This window comes from Neodiprion fabricii, chromosome 4 (assembly GCF_021155785.1).
Source record: "Neodiprion fabricii isolate iyNeoFabr1 chromosome 4, iyNeoFabr1.1, whole genome shotgun sequence".
In the NCBI taxonomy this organism is placed as follows: Eukaryota; Metazoa; Arthropoda; class Insecta; order Hymenoptera; family Diprionidae; genus Neodiprion; species Neodiprion fabricii.
This window is the reverse complement of record NC_060242.1, coordinates 7,126,302-7,143,769: the sequence shown is the minus strand read 5'-3', so window position 1 is coordinate 7,143,769 and position 17,468 is coordinate 7,126,302. Positions and strand designations below refer to the sequence as shown.

The 17,468-nt window shown below is 40.0% G+C and overlaps 1 protein-coding gene across 1 annotated transcript; it reads right to left on the bottom strand.

The window, feature by feature from the left end:
• Positions 1 to 1,022: 1,022 nt before the first annotated feature.
• LOC124179773 (transmembrane protease serine 9-like) lies at positions 1,023 to 8,932 on the bottom strand. Its single transcript, XM_046564500.1, has 6 exons — positions 8,793 to 8,932; positions 7,793 to 8,527; positions 6,845 to 6,924; positions 6,496 to 6,694; positions 2,134 to 2,247; positions 1,023 to 1,869 (listed from the first exon to the last, which is right to left on the bottom strand). Exons 1-6 carry the CDS (start codon positions 8,833 to 8,835, stop codon positions 1,133 to 1,135), a joined length of 1,908 nt encoding a protein of 635 aa, XP_046420456.1. The 5' UTR covers positions 8,836 to 8,932; the 3' UTR covers positions 1,023 to 1,132.
• Between the last annotated feature and the right edge of the window lie 8,536 nt (positions 8,933 to 17,468).

The following is a 17,468-nucleotide window of genomic DNA, read 5'->3' as shown; positions in this document are numbered from 1 at the left end:
CTATTTATACTTACACATGAAAAATAAAACAAAATGATTCGAGTCCTTATTCCCTTGAGATTATTTTCTTATCAAATGAAGCTACGTTTACATATAAATGATTCTAATATATGCAAAAAGAATAGGAAATAAGATATGACGGATTCTAAGTTGTAAGAGAATTCGTTATCTGGTTCTTCAATGACTAACTATCGACTCTACAATTCACCTATCGACTCTACAATTCACAGGCAACGTTAGGTATGTAATGACTGAGCTTGTTACGATTCGCAGTGATGATTGTACCTCACGGTTGTAGATTGAGAATGAAACTCAGCGTCGATGAGATGTTTCTCCCATTCCTGAATAACCACCAGCAGTACATGTTGATATCAGTGGCCAATTCAATTTATCCCCTAAGATAGATATCTATATTAGGTATATACTTGATGTTCGTGGATTGCAAAATAACAGATGTTGCATAGATCGTTTATACTAATAACGTTTTTTTTTCCGCAAGGCTTGAAGACGATTAAATTTTATTCTTGTGAACCGAAGGCGTTGAAATACAGTTTGATTGCATAAATTATACGTGATCGTAAATAATTAATTATCGTTATTGAATCAGAATAAATTTTTCAACTAGAATGAGTATTGTGATAGATATTCTGCTAAGTTCAATTGAATTTTGCCGAGTTCAAAAGCTTGATAGGCAAGAAATTCCTTTAGGAAATCAGATGAACAGAGAAAGATTAGCAAAATGAAGTTGTCGAATATGAAATTTCGTATTATTGAAAAGTGTAGGGCATGCTGGATAATTATTCAATTTGGAATTTAATAATTGCCATTAAGAATAGTACGTTTGACGAAGGGAATTCTCGATATCCAAAAGTATAACTAGTACTCAAAGTCAGAGACAGGGAGTCTATTAAAACTTTCTGGATATAGGTGAACATCGCTTCACCGGCATTTAGTTTATTCAGATGGACGTCCTTTTATGAAGTTGCACTAACTGTATGTGGGAGGATTAATGGATTTTCGGATAAATTTTCATTTGAATTGTTTTATTTTCATCGATATTACAAGATCGGGAATTGAATGAAGCCTCACGGTTGATTGGAGGGTTGGAGAGGTCCTGTTGAGAGACGGCTTCTTAGATTCCAGAGTTGGTGGAGATCCAGCTGCGGTAGGAAGCGACCTCGGTGTATACACCGGGCCATCCAGCGCGGGCGCATCCATTACCCCAGGAAACGACACCAGCGAGACGTCCGCTGATGGCGAGGGGACCACCAGAGTCACCCTGGCAGGCGTCCATGCCTCCCTCAGGAACAGCGGCACAGATCTGGCCGTCGGGAAGTCCTCCCCAGATGCTGTAAGCGGTGTTACAGTCGGACTTGGAGACAATTGGGACGGTGACGGTCTGGAGGACGACGGGAGAGCTGCCTCCCTCAGTAAGGGCACCCCATCCGGTGATGACGGCGGGAGAACCGACAACGGCTTCCTCGTTGGCGCTGTACAAAGAAATGGCGGCACGGGTGGATCCCAGGGAGACGGCGCTCCTCAGTTGGATGAGAGCAATGTCGTTGATTGGGATTCCCCATCTGTTCGAACTGTAGCTGGCGTGGTTGATGACAGAGGCGAAGGAGGTTGTGCTACCGCCGCTGTTGGAGAGGGTGGATCCAGAGCGGATGGTGAACCAGGAAGTGGGGTAGACCATGCAGTGAGCAGCGGTCAAGACCCAGGTGTCGGAGATGAGGGCACCACCACAGATGTGGGAGCCGAAGACCTGGAGAGATACCTGGTAGGGTACCTCATCGATGGAGGTAGCAACACCACCGACGATACGCCCGGTGGGGCTCAACGAGTTCAGGAGGGATGTGGGCTCCGCAACTAAAACAAAGAAGGTTCGGTTATCATGAAACGGTCAACACTCGCCGGTCTATGAAACTTCCACTCAGTAACGTACTAGTTTAGGGTTGAATATTTCCCAGGTATTGAAAAAAATAAATAATCAAAGACACATGAGGCTTTAAACTGGAATTCGGAAAGTTTTTCTCTCGCAAAGCAGAGCGAATATCATTTACTTGGTGGAAAGAACATAAGTGTGATTGAAAAATTTCCTCCCACGATGTGGATGAGGGTTTGATTACTCACCAGCGGCAGCCACGAGGGCAAACAGGATCGCAACTTTCATCATCTTCAGAACCGCGCTTGATGCTTTGATTTCTGAAGTCCGGATGGGAGTTGTTTTACATTTGTCTGCCGCCTCTTTTTATACCATTCTGGCTATAATTTTATCACAATTACTTGAATATACACCACGTGATTGAATCTGATTAAATATCTTACTTAATTAATCTCGTCCAGTCAATCAAACAAACGAACACTTTACTGATTCTTATCTTTATATATCTGCGCCAAGATTTGGTAAGCTCAGATTTCATCTGTGCTCCAATTATGGCAGTTATAATTAACGATTTTATATGCAGTCCAGACCCATCAATATCTAATCACTTTCCGTAGATTTAGTACGTCACAGTTTTCGGTAGACTATGATTACTTGCTGTCAGCTACCCGACGGCTACACGACTGGACACAGTAAACGAGGGATTCAGTCACTCTTTTTCATCGATGGTGCTAAAGACGAAGCCAAACCTTCTCAGTTAGCCTCTTCTATTGTTTGCAATTTTTTCATGAACTTAACGCTTTTCACCAATCGCAGTCTTGGTTTCCTGACGGGCGGTTTTGCTTTTGGCTGCCCAGTCAGGACCTACTTTGGTATCCATACATCTGTCACCCACATTTACTGTCAATTGTAGTCTTGTCAATCTGATATACCCATATATCGGAAGATTGGGTTCTTTGTGCAGCTGGTACAGTTCGTGCTTGTACTTTATTCTCCATAATCTCTTTTCGCAAAATTATACTCTAAAACCTATCAAGTAGCCTTGGAATTGTCCGTGATTGTTCAGGCTTTGTCTTTGTAAAACAGTACCGTGTGGATAAGTGTTTTGTAGAGACGTAACTTTGTTTTCCTGAAGACGTTTCTTGATTTCATGAGGGGCACTAGCGAGACAAAGGTGCGATTTGCAGTGACGTTTAGCTTTGTAATTCCCTTTGTCCCTTGGTTGTCTGATGTAAGTTCTGATAATAATTCCAGGTATGTGAACTCTTTCACTATCTCAAAGTTTCAGCATTCAAGACCAATATTTTGCTCCGTCCTGTTTCTTTGTTTCTAAAATTTTTCAAATTAAATTTGGTTTGATCTTCCGAATTCTGATAATGTTGAATGGTATGGTATTGTAGCCTTGCTCCAGTTCGAGCTAGAAGTTCTCCTTGATAAAGTCACCTTTGCTATTAGTTTCCATGTGTGAATTGATGATGGATGACAAAACTTTCATGTTCTTTCTTATAAATATTCAGTTGTTGTAGCGTTGACAACTATTGGACCTAACCGGATTTGCATGTGAAATTTGCCTTTTAATCAAATCGGATTCATCATACATCAACTTGTTGCTAGTCCCAAAATAACAAGTTAGATTGCATTTTAACTATCTATACTCAGTACTAGGTTAGAGCCCGACACAAACGTGATTTTCAGTTCTTATTCGATTTTGACATCATTTCCACCCCGAAAATTATGAAAAAATGGTGTATTTTATAGATATTTGTATTCATGTGAGAGATTTTCATCAGATTTTTCGGTACGAAACTGTAGCTGTAAATAACTTTATTCAGGTTTCAATTACTGATTACTGATGGATTTGATAAAGCGACAAACATCTTTTTTCAACAATTGAACATCTAATCACGTTGCATATTCTGTAATTTTCTCAGATTTTTCGCAGAAGTGAGGCTGTACTGAAAATTTTTTTAAAAATGTTTTCTTGAACCTGTTTTGCCCATGCGTGATTGAATTGTGTTTTGAACACAATTTATTGATTTGACCTGTTTTCGATATAATTCAGGGTACTCTATTATTTCCTAGATGAATTACGAGTCGAGCATTGGTTTTATCACATTTCGACTGATATAACTTCTCCATTTCATAAAACATGTGAGGATGTGGTGAAGTAATGTATAATATGGTCATTCCTCATCAATATCATTATTGACGACAGCTTCAATCGACTTGTGTAGTCTGAAACAGTTGACTCAATATCTCAACGAGATATTGTTCTGGTAGCTGGTAATACTAAACTTCTTATAATCCTCCATCTCGTTTTCATCGATCGATTAATGGTTAATCATTTTGCCGTCCATACGTGTCCTAAGATAGGTAGTTTTAGTTGCTAAAGAAACCTCATTAAATCTCTTTAATGAACTGCAGTCGACAGGATCCAAACATAGTCTGCTCTTCAAAACACAGTCCAGGCAGGAAATATAGGTGCAAACTGTAGCTGATGTCCATTGCAGTAGTCGTTTCTTCTTTATTTCACTCTTGCACCATGTTATTAGATACAACTGTGTCAATGTTATAGATTGATTCATGTATGCAATTACGTATCAATGAACATAATAAAATGGTTCGTTTTCTGTATGATCAAAAGCTCGAGACTAGCTGGATAATTTTCGACGGCTCTACTTATGCTAAGCATTGGAGTCCAGAACTTATTGTGAATAAGAAAGTACGTGTTTTATTAAATTCGATTCGTATCACTATATGGCTTACTTGTTGCAATATTCTAAAATCTTATCAAATACTAGTGATGGCTTGCATGATGTTAGATGATGGCGCAGCTCATCATAAACCAATCATACAGCTGGCACTCTTTAAACCTATATTATAGTTATATGCTCTGGCTCACCGCATGAATTCATAATGATAAGATTGGTACCTTTGCATTTGAAAGTGGCTCATGAAAATCTTAGCAGAGGATTCATTGAAGGGTGTGAGAAGTCGGTGCAAAGTCAAATCCCTTGTTCCGTGTTTTTGAAGACCTACATCAATGCTTTTTCAGTCGCTGTTGACCACCTTTTTCAACAATGTGCTCACTCAAGTTGTTGTCAACTGTGTCTTGACCCGGGCCGTGGGATATAACGAATATATCTACGAGTCAATTACGAATCCAGGCAACCCGGAAAATGAAAAGCATGTATCCCCCAAACAGCGGGGGTAGTGAAGTGGTACGTACGCCCTGAGGGGTGACTGAACCCCAAGGCACGGTACAAGGAGTGAACGCAATGTGCACCGGGTTGTTCTGAAAGACAGAACGCAAAGATGCCCGTCACTCAAGTACTAGCATTCAAATTTCGGGGTTGCCTCGTTGGATATGTCGGAAGAATAAAACTATATACGTACACTACCGAAATGTGGTAAACGCAGGACAAGTCTGTCACGCGCGCAGAGGGCGCCACCAGCAATCGAAGCGATCAAACTGAAGATCGGAGCACTCAGCTCGAGTGATCATTCCGCAATTATCATGCATGGCGACACGTCGCTAAGCGGGACTCGGAACAACCGATACACCCAGTAACACAACTAGATGACAGAAAAATAAATGTGTCTGTGCTAAATAATAGTCACGCATGAAAGCGCGATGTTTATCTTCGGTTCTATTTGAAAAATATTCAACTTTATAACTACTGTTGAATTAACTCTACCGAAATGCGATCAGAATGGATTACGACTACTTCAACCGACTTGACGGTTAGATAAGGTCCAGGACAGGTGAACCCGCAATACGCTACTCGATACAGTTAACTATACCCATATGGAATCGATATGCTTGCTGGAAAAAGGCAACCAAGTTTTCTCACAATAATTTAACTGATAAGAAAAAGTCCACAATTTTTAGTACAAAAACGTACGCTTTTTATGACAGTCATAGTATCCAGATGTGGGAATTACTTGCTCTGGACAGCAGAGATACGAAAGGTCCGCAAAAATATTTGTAGAATTGTTTTAGCTGGATGTACTTGGAATAGCATCGTACAGGCGTCCGAAGTAAGATTCTAGCTTGCCTACTACTGCCAGTTGTACCGGTAATATATTTAATTAATTCGATTCTCTAATTTCTCGAATGTTCACTATTGAATAATTCTATTCTCATATCGCCATTGGTACTAGTGGTTATAGCAATAAATGTACTGTAAACGACAGTTTTGAATAAACACTTGTTAATTTTTTTTTATTTATTGTGATTTATTCTTCACGGTGGAACATAATATACACTTGGAACACCACCTATTCTGAGGTACGAACGATTCATAGCAGCGTGACTTGTACTCCGACATTAGCGACAACCCAGCTGCGGTAAGCAGCAAGCTCAGCTTAGACAACGGAAAATCCAGCACGAGTGCATCCGTTACCTCACGACACAATACCGGCGAGATGTCCATATATGGCGAGAGGACCGCCAGAGTCACCCTGGCAGGTGTCTTTGCTTTCTTTAAGCACTTTTAGTTGGGAAGTCCGCCCAATGCTACGTAGGCAGTACTGTAGTCAGGCTTGGAAATGATGAATAGCGACTATCTGGAAAATGGTAGTGGAACTGCCACCCTCTGTTAGAGTACCACATCCGGTGATCACGACGTTGGTGCCCACTTCGGCCTCTTCTCCAGATGAATAGAGAACAATGACTGCGCCAACCGAGTCCTGGACAAACGCGGATCCTGACCTGACGAGGGTGATGTTGTTCACGGGAACCACGAATGAGTTTGTTCCGTAGCTCTCATGGATTTTTATGGCGGTGACAAGGCTGACGGTATCACCCTGATTCGAAAGCGTGGGTCCAGCTCACATTGCGTACCACCCAATCAAGTACACCATGCAGTGAGCAGCGGTGAGGACCCAGCTTACCGATATTATGTTTCCGCCGTAGATGTGAGATCCGTAAACTAGTAGCGAGACCTAATGGGGTACCTCGTCGATCGAGGTTGCCACTCCGCCAACGGTGCAGCCCGTGGGACTCAGCTCGTTGTGGTAGAGCCGAGGGCCTTGAGCTGGAATCGTAATGTTCTTTATCAATAAAATGGGAAGTTCTCTGGGCATTGGACTCTTCGATTAAATGCCTCATATTTGGACTCTGAACTAGTGTTTTCTATGTGAAATAAACGTAGATTGCTACTAAGTTACTTACCGAAAGTTTTGGTCACGAGAATGAGAATCACTACGAGCTTGATCCTTTTCAGACGCAAGTCTTTTGTTCTTTCGAGGATAAGACTCGACTGACTTTTTTTGGTCTGCGAAGGCGCTTTATTACCAGATGAATTGTGGTGAATTGAATAAATTGTATGCGAGTTATCAATTATTGTTATTAAATTTATCTCAATTATTTCAGTAGTGCAGGTGTTCTAATAGATATTCTGCTCACTTTGATTAAGTACCCGGAGAAGCTAGAGAGATGTGAAACTCTCTTACAAGTCTCGATGTCGGGTGACAGATTTGAAGAATTACAGTTTTAAAGGTCCAGTATTAGGAATTTTTTTGTTTCGGTAAGGAATTTAGAGAAATAGAATAATTTTAATTTGCAAAGAAACGGTCACCATTTATACCAACAGAGAACGCAAGTTTGGTGGAGGAAATCCTCTGTATCTTAAGACTGTTGTTATCTAAAGCCTGCAAAGGCAATGAGACTTTCTCGGTTGCCTGGACATCTGTTACCGTTGTTTGAGCTCCATGAAGACCATCCCGTCGAATTTCCTTTCAGCAGGATACTACAATAGGTGTGTAGAAGGACTAATGAATTTTTATGGAAATTTTTTTTTAACTGTTATGCTTTATTTCGGTCAATATTACAATATCACGAATGAAATCAAGCCTCGCGATTGGTAGGAAGGTCGGCGGAGTGCAGTTTAGAGACTGCTTCTTAGATTCCAGAGTTGGTGGAGATCCAGCTGCGGTAGGAAGCGACCTCGGTGTATACACCGGGCCATCCAGCGCGGGCGCATCCGTTACCCCAGGAAACGACACCAGCGAGACGTCCGCTGATGGCGAGGGGACCACCAGAGTCACCCTGGCAGGCGTCTTTGCCTCCCTCAGGAACAGCGGCACAGATCTGGCCGTCGGGAAGTCCTCCCCAGATTCTGTAAGCGGTGTTACAGTCGGACTTGGAGACAATTGGGACGGTAACGGTCTGGAGGACGACGGGAGAGCTGCCTCCCTCAGTAAGGGCACCCCATCCGGTGATGACGGCGGAAGAACCGACAACGGCTTCCTCGTTGGCACTGTACAAAGAAATGGCGGCACGGGTGGATCCCAGGGAGACGGCGCTGCTCAGTTGGATGAGAGCAATGTCGTTGATTGGGATTCCCCATCTGTTCGAACCGTAGCTGGCGTGGTTGATGACAGAGGCGAACGAGGTTGTGCTACCGCCGCTGTTGGAGAGGGTGGATCCAGAGCGGATGGTGAACCAGGCAGTGGGGTAGACCATGCAGTGAGCAGCGGTCAAGACCCAGGTGTCGGAGATGAGGGCACCACCACAGATGTGGGAGCCGAAGACCTGGAGAGATACCTGGTAGGGTACCTCATCGATGGAGGTAGCAACACCACCGACGATACGCCCGGTGGGGCTCAACGAGTTCAGGAGGGATGTGGGCTCCGCAACTAAAACAAAGATGTTCAGGTTTTTTTGAAACTGTAAACAAAGACTGCTTCTTAGTGAATTTACTCAGCAATGTGTTTTTTCCATGGTTGACATTTCAAAAAAGTCGACAAGAACGAGTAATGCAAGTTGCCGGAGAATGCAAACTCGCACTTGTCAAATTTTCGTTTCGTAAAGCAGATGGAATATCACTCACTTGGTGAGCAATGTATAATTCCGACTGAAAATTGTTCTCCGCAAAATGTAGATAAAGGTTTTGTTACTTACCAGCGGCAGCCACGAGGGCGAATAAGATCGCAATTTTCATCATCTTCAAAACCACACTTGATGCTCTGTCTTATGGAGCCCAGATGGGAGTTGGTTTGCAGCCGTCAGTTGGCTTCTTTTATACTATGCGAGCTCTGAATTTATCTCGTTTAACTAACTACAAGGCGTGTGATTGAATGCGATTTATCACTCTTATCAGTCTGAATTGGCATGTTATGAAAGAGAAAAACTATACAACCGATCTTCATCTTCGCGAAAACTGACAGGGCCCAGATTTCAACGACGATTCAATCATCACAATCAAAGTCTCTCAGCTTTAATTCAACTCAAATAGATTCTAACATTTTTAATTCAAGTGGAATGGATAGAGCATTTTGGAGTTTCAGCTTTAGCTTCAGCAAATTGAAAAATCATAAAAAACCAATCACACATGTGAAACTGCATGCAATTTAAGTCACACGTTCTGCATCCGTGGGTATTCGATCATTGGTTATTGCACCGAGGTCAAGTTTCACGGGCTTAACAGGACAGCAACCACCAGGACTATTGGACATTGCCTGGTTAGTTGGGAAACTGCGGTTTTAGTTGGTAAAAGCAATTTGTACTGCCGTGCATTTCTCAAATTAAATTTGGTTCGCCAAGTTTTCGGTACTTCATAGCAGAATTAGCCGCTTGCATACACACAAAGATAGCCTTTGATATATCATTAGCAGCGCCGATGTTATCACCCTGATACTAAAATCGTAAACTACGATCTCTTCTCCGTCCATCAACGTCAAAAGATAATATTTGAAATCTTAACTGATGTTCCAAAAGATTCGAAGATTGAAATACCATCCAATTATTTACTTTACGCTTATTTCGCACATGTGTATATCGCTAATCCAGACATCACAGAATTTTTATCATGTATAAACAACCTTGTTGTCAGCGTTAGTTGACGTACAGCAAAGTGCTACGCACTTGATCGGCGACATTGTTTAGTATATTCTCACCACGGACAGACAGAAGTGAACATTTTTTTCTGATTAACTTCGTTCACTTTGTGAATATACAGCCAGTAAGACTGTTGGTAAACGTTTTGAAGTTCATTTCAATCCCAAAATCTGAGAAGGTAATTCGCGCTTGCGAATGTGAGTGAGTCTACAGGGAAAAAAATCTAAACCGTCCAAAAAGAGATCTAATTGTTATAATTTGAATTCAACCATAGTGTACCTGAATCTCCTGTATACACTCCGATCACAATTAATTTAGAGTCGAGCAGATGATCCTTTGAATAATTTTGAATCTTCTCATTCAGCTCAATGTCTTTTATAAGTAATTGTATTGTGCTTAATTAAGTTCAAATGAATTGGAATAAAAAAAAGCCAGTAAAAGCTCGATGCTTTAAGACTGGTATTAAAATAATTTTGTTTATTAAAGAGATCGAGGTGGATCAAAGATTCGTCGATTAAAATAAATATGTATTATCATCAAATTGACGTGCGTCATGGTTAAACCGGATGGTACTTGGGAAGTTTTTGTTTTTTTTCAACACAGCAGCGAAAAAGGTGTCGCAGATTTTGCTGAAAAATTCGTCGTTGTATAATTTCACTGCAAAAGCCATTTTGAAGCTCTGTTCTCCTGACGAGACGAGAGAATAATCCTGATTAGCCGTATATAATAAGCGTTGCGCGTCCGCAGAGAATTCGCGATAGTTAAAATTAGCGGAGATTATCTTCCCCGCTATTTTCTGTACCACGAAATAACAATAGAATTGAAATTAGCACGCAGACTCGGTTCTGCATCTGTCGCGTGCGTCGCGAGACTTGAGTAAAACTTGTTCAGCATCAAATCCAATCTGACTAACGTCGCTTTCCACATTATACTTGTATTTTTCTTAATTCATCTCTCAGCTTTCATTATCTTCTCAACGTGTTTAATACGCCCAAGGACTACACCCGAAAGTTTTTTCAAGCATAATTGATAACTTCGCAATCACCTTGGTACATGCATATTCCCTCACCCTTCCAGTAGCATAATCCTGAGAATTTTCTCGGTAATTGATAAACTGTTAACAAAGAAGTTCGCAAAGGAATATAAACCATTATGGTTCACCGTGCATCAGTGCCTGCAGTGTATGAAGAAACCGAGAACGAGAAAGAGAAAGGGAAAGAAAGGAAGGCAGCAAGTGTTTTGTTGTTTCATTGTTTCAGTTGGTAATAATGCAGGAAAAGAACAAAATCAAAAAAAAGACGAGCACAAAAAAAAAAGAAAGCCTCATCGTTGAAAGTCTAGTTTAATTATGCAATCTTTACAACATCTTAATACAGGGATTCTGTGCCTGAATAATACATTTCTGGTGTTACGCCTCTACCTCCGTACAGCGAACTAAATACTCAGAGATAAAAGCTCGCTCTGGAACGGAGCGATTGCTTTTTACTATGTATGTACATTATACAAGCTTCTGTATGACCTCGAATGTCAGTATGCAGATACCTTCTTTACCTGCAGAGCGAAATACTCACATGGTCGAAAGGTGTTTTGCGGAATCCTTAACCATCCTGAAAAAACTTGTTTCCTTCCTTTTATTTCCCTACGTTCGAATTAATTCTACATAAAAAGCACTGATTCATATTGTTTAATTGAAATTGGTTTTCCATTTGCGATGCAACGGGTGAATAGCGAAAAATAATTACAATGTATAATTGCATCTCACGTGACATGCGGACGGACGAATTCGGCCTTGTTAGATTGATTGACGTTCAACGATTTTCAACTCTTTCGTTAAAATGTATGTTTCCTCTACCCCTTACACCCGCATCACAATCCAAACTCGGCCAATTAATTCCGTACCATTGACAAGATAAAAACGTAAGTGAAATGAAGAAAACGGGTGCCTAACGTTTACATCTTCGCTCAAATTGTCTATAAGACATTTCAGACGAACGCTTGAAGAATCTCGATGAATTTCGGATCCGACGCTGGGATTTTTTTTTTTTTTTTCACCCTCTATCAAAGGGATGAAAGAAAGAACGAAAGAAACGAAAAGGGTTTCAAATCGATCGAACAAAGGAAGCATTTGTCACGTTGAACTTTCCGACTCACGACTATTTCGTTTCTCCGTATACATGCGTGTATCTGTACATTCTCGTATACATACACGTATATATATATATATGTATTATTCGCGAGAAATTGTCGGCAAGTCTGGAGCATGAAGTCACCGCGTGGTCAAGGGATCGAGTGACCCGAGACCTTCGGTCAGGTGGGACGAATAGATACCCGCAAAAGTTTTACGATCTCATTCGAAAACAAATGGCCTGTGGTCGAATTGAGGCAGTTGGGCCGATGGTCGTCCCTCGAAATAAACCGTTCCACGTTGTTACATGTGATATGCATTTATACAATCGCGGAGGAAACGGCCAGAAATTTTTACCCCCGCGCGGTCAATTTTTACTTCCATTAACGACGATTGATTTCTCCGCATATTTAATTGCCATTTAAGCTAAAAATAATCGACGCATCGATTAATCGTGTCCAAAAACAAAGTAATAGAACATGACTCGATAAAAATCTATCGGCTAATCGATTATTTCGTATTTTTTCTGGAACACTACTTATGAAACCAAAATCTTGTGAATTTCAGTATGTAGAGTAAATAGCGGAAAAGTTTGCTGACGATTTGTAGTTTCGTTGAATATATTTTTCAATTTCAGGTGAGAATTTTCATTTATTTTTCACCAATTGTATCAAATAGGTACTTAATAAGTAAGACTTATCACATGAATCGATTTTGTATTGCGTCGAAAAAATAATCGATTTAATCAAAAATTCATTATTTTTGGTTTTTCTTAATATCGTAGGGATAAAATATTAGCTTATAAATATCTATATAATAGGTCGATCTAGACATTATCTGTAAACAATCAAAGTCCAAAATTTCGATTTCTCTGCAATTTTGAAGCCAAGTGAAACTCCATGATCAATTTCTCAACTATCAACTGATCGATTTTTACATCCGAACCCCTACTGTATGCTTATCGCGGTGAAAAAAAAAAATGCCCTCACAATTAGGTATTTTCGATGTAGGCAAGTCTGATCTTTCCATCCAAATCATCAGTTTTAGGCTGAATCCTTGGGCACCATAAAAAACACGTTCTTTTATCGATGTTTCACAAGCTGAAAGCTAGCAGATTTTCACGATCGGGTGGATACTACAGTTTATTTTATACAACATAAGATTTTCGGTTATGTCAGAGAAATTTCTGCAATTCACTCACGTTTGCGGAAGTACTTATGTCAATACTAAAGTAAACATTTTTTTTTTTGTATGTCTGACGGGCAAATAAGATGAGAAAAAAGAAAAAATTTTGCGTTTTATAAAATCAATCGTACCTTCCGCTTGATCATAAAAAACTGCGCGTGTTCGGATAAAACTGTCAAATCTTAGGTAACGATTAGGGAATATGATTTTTTTTTGTTTTTCATGGTTACCTAGATTCTAACTTAAAACGTAGATTTCGTTCACTTTCGAGCAATGCGTGAAGCGAAAAAAAAGTTGTAAATCTTGAGTAAATCATAAAGAAGAAGTCATCACTCGACGTATATGATGAATAAGAAAATTGGACGAGGAATAACCGAGGTGGTAAATGAAGAACCGAAGTGAGGAACTCGGTGCGGTCAATAAACTGATTCGCTTGGTCGACTCGCGGTGGGGTTTTAATGACAAAGGGTTGGATCCCGTCTATATATATACATTCGGTAGCAGAGCTTCGTCGGCGAACGATCGAGTTTTGTCGACGTTGAAGGGCCGGGAATGGGGATGGCCAGGAGGCCGGTTGCCGAGGGCAGCTCATAAACACCCGGGACTATAGGATATGAATAATAAAGGATTCGGATCGTCGGAACCCTGGTCGGCTCTTTCTCGGCGTCGCGTCGCGTCGCGTCGCGACGGGCGGACATTCATCTTTTACGGAAGTTGCAAGGGGTGCGGAACCTTGGGATGCCGGAGGTGTCGTTACAGAGTTTACTTACACTCCGAAACTATCCCTCCAGGAAAACCGGGAACACGGATGTGCGGCGGGAGGGGGGGGGAGGGGGAGGGGGGAGGGGTGAACTTACAAGCAAACATCCCCCCGCAGTCCCTTTTTCGTTTCACCGCATCTCGTTCGCCCGTCTGGCTTGGCCGCATTCAGGTAAATAAAATTATCCCTCTTTGTTCCCATCTTCGTGAATGTGTCCACAAAATGTGTAAGCACCACCTTTTCGCCCTTTCGGTCTCTCTCTCTCTCTCTCTCTCTCTCTCGAGAGAGAGAGAGAGGGAAAAAAGGAATACAAAAGTAACTTGTTTTTTATTTTTAATTTTTTATTTAGTTTCTTTGAGAAATAGATGTTCTCGTGAATTTGAAAATCAAATTATAAAAAGTTTTCGTTACAACTTCTTCTTTTTCGCATTTCGATTGTTGGTATTGAATTTTTTTTTTCGATCAGTAGGTACCATGCATTGCCTTAAGGTTCATAAACATCGTGATTCTTCTGATATAGTCACTCTAAACTGTAAAAGAACACTTTCTTCAATTGTAATGGAAGCTCAGGTTTTTTTTTTTTTTCTTTAACTCGGATTGAAAAATATTCGAATTTATAACATTGACATTTAGTACGTGTGCTGATCTACGTAAATTTTTCACGTTGGTATAAAAACTGAAGACAGAACGGATGAAACCTTGATCTCCAAAAATAAAAAACCACTTTTTTTTGGCTTCTTCTTATTATCATGTGTAGTTATAACAGACTTGATACTCTTGAATCGATATCTAGTAATGAAAAATATGTGGAACGTAGGTATACTGTTCATGTAATGTTTTTTTTTTTTTTTTTTTTTTATGAACATCTATTTTTGCATACATATTATAATCAAACACGAATGGTAGGAACAATAAAAAATTTTAAAAAGTTGTAAAACTGAAAAGTTTAAACATTAAAATCGTCAGAAAATCTATCTACTAGTATAATTTCAGTTATTTTGTAGTTTTTTTTCTTTTCGTACTGCGCGAAACGAACTCACAACGAGAATTATTCAGGGGCACGCATTGGTGTGAAAACAACATTAGGCGATATCTTTCTTTCCCTTTCAATCAGATCGGATTGGTTTTTTATGTAGAGATACTATTTAAACAGTTTAAAGTAGTGTAAATGCAAGAACAAAACACAACAGATTCTGAATTTTGAACAATCAATAAAGAATCATATCATGTAGTATATACGCGACAGAAAAAAATAGAAAGCAGACATAGAGTTGGCACATTAGCACCTCTATGTGGTTAATATTTATTTTTTTCTGAATGAATATTTTGTCGCAGACCTTTGTAATTATTGTATTCTTAATTTGGCAAAATTTACTCACGTTTCTGTTATCAACTAGCTCCTTATCTATGCAATGAAATAATCTACGCACATGATAAAAAAAAAATCTTGACGTGTATACGTACATCGACATAAGTACATAACTGATGACTGGATCATTTATCGCGAGTGGTGTGTCAAAATTTAATTTGATTGAAGAAATCAAAACATCAATTTCGTTCGCCATTGATAACGATATCTTTCATCAATATTTATCTACTTCGTATATTGTATACAATACACATTGTATGATATACCTTATATATATTTGAATTTAATCGATAAGACCAAGATTCGAAGACATGCGAGGATTTTTATCAATCAATACAAGGCAAAAAACGCAAAGCTTTACAAATCAAACATCAGATACTCACACAGCTCTTTGTAAACACTAATTTTCATCGGTACGAGTAACTAGAAAAAAGAAATCACAAACGAAGCATAGCTCATTCTAATTCAATAAACCCAGTGCGATTTCTCCAAAAAATATGACAGTGATCGTGAAAAATTATTCAGACTAATGAAGCAAATGCTTCAACGTCACGTGATATCAATAATAAACCTTCGGAACGCTTTCGAGTGGCTTACATTTCTTTAGATAAAATTATGCATTTATCTCAAACTCCCAAGTGCGTTTTTTAGCTTTAAAGCTTCGACTATTGAATAGTAAAAACAGCCTCATCAAATTCCACACAGCTTAGATCTGAATATGCAAAATTTCTCTGTAAATTCGCGTCTTTTCATTCCTACAATTTGCTCATCCCGACCTGGATTCTGCTTGTAAATATTTCCTTGTTCTGAGAAAAAATTCGTAGGTAATTATATCGACTGGTCCGCCTGTGACAACGGGAGAAACGGATTGTCGCCACCTTGCGGTGGATAGCGGAAAACATTTGAATCGACGTTCATCACAATGACGATAGTAATTACCGTCATTATGTACATCTGTTTACAGTTTACGGATAGATTATATCCACGTGGCGAATGCTGATTACACCTTTTATTCCTTATCATATGCTTATCGAACAATTCGTTCGATGACAACAGCGTTTGATTTTTGAGTTTCGATTAGACGAAGGTATGTAAATAAGATTATCGGTACTCGAGATTATATGCGTGTAGCACTTGTTGGGTATACGATGCGTATGTATAAAATATAATGTATATAAATTTTCTCTGTTGACATACAAAGCCGCTGTTTCCAGCCGTGCTAAGAACCCGACGGTTCGTTTGAGTTCGAGTGCACTCTCTATACCAAGTGTATAGTCCTCGACCAGTCCACGCGATGAAAGTGCTCTCTCAATCGGATTTCAATTGGATCACTGTGTTCTCTCCATCGGTTTCTTTCGCCGAGCAGCCGTGCAACTCCACGAAGGAAAGTGCACCGTACCATTTGCTCTTCTCCTCTCGCACTCTCTCTCTCGTTTTCACACTCTTTAGTGGTAACGGATCTCACGATGGAAACCAAAGAGAGAGAGAGAGGAAAAAATGAGGTTAAGAAGGCGCGGAGAAACACGGATTTGTACTCGCAATGTATCGCAGTAATATAGATGCATACGGAAAAAAGTGCATAAGATCTGCAAAAACAGAGACAGAGAGGTAGAGAAATAGTTAGAGTTAGTGCTGAATTTATTAAGCGCTCTGGGACAACTTCCCTCAACCGTATAGCAAATATTACATTCATTTTTTCACTTACAATCTACGTGTCATGGTCGGATCTCTATTCGGTAGAGTTAAAAATAGGTTATATAAGTGTGGCTTACAAGGAAGGTATCTCGGGTCGATTTCTCTGACTTCATTTCTTTTGTAATATGTTATAGTTGACTAAAAACTTTGCTATTAAACACTTCGAAGGGGTGAAACCACCCTCCAAAGCAAGAAATGTCAAGGAATGATTTTGTAGTTTCGCCCACAAGAACACGATATTTGTCAACCAATCCAACTGAAAATCTTTTCTGCTAACCAGAAATGAAAAATGCAATTTTCTCAACCTAAAAAGAAAAAAAAAAAAACTAGCCAGTTTCAGGAACGTTTCTTCTACTCACGCCGGGTTTGTGAAGTATGAAGATATTACGGGCCGTGGCTTCGATTTGGTTGTGCTAATGTAGATTCCGTGTCATGGTGAGTCCAAGACTACGCGTAGACGTCGAGTCAGGTCGTTTTATACCATTTACTGTAATATACGTTAGAGCTTCAAAGTCAATCACGTGGATAAGCCTCGTAGTTTCGATCATCGTGACCTCGGTGTTACCCACATTGAGGATGAGTCCAATTTTGAGTTCCCATTTGCAG

What these genes read in the sequence shown, in the direction of transcription:
- LOC124179773 (XM_046564500.1), bottom strand. Translation starts at nt 8,835, where the DNA reads ATGATGAAAATTGCGATCTTATTCGCCCTCGTGGCTGCCGCTG. An exon ending in CGCCCTCGTGGCTGCCGCTG is followed by an intron (nt 8,528 to 8,792) that starts GTAAGTAACAAA and finishes TCTTTGTTTTAG; the next exon opens with TTGCGGAGCCCACATCCCTC. An exon ending in TGCCCTCGTGGCTGCCGCTG is followed by an intron (nt 1,870 to 2,133) that starts GTGAGTAATCAA and finishes TCTTTGTTTTAG; the next exon opens with TTGCGGAGCCCACATCCCTC.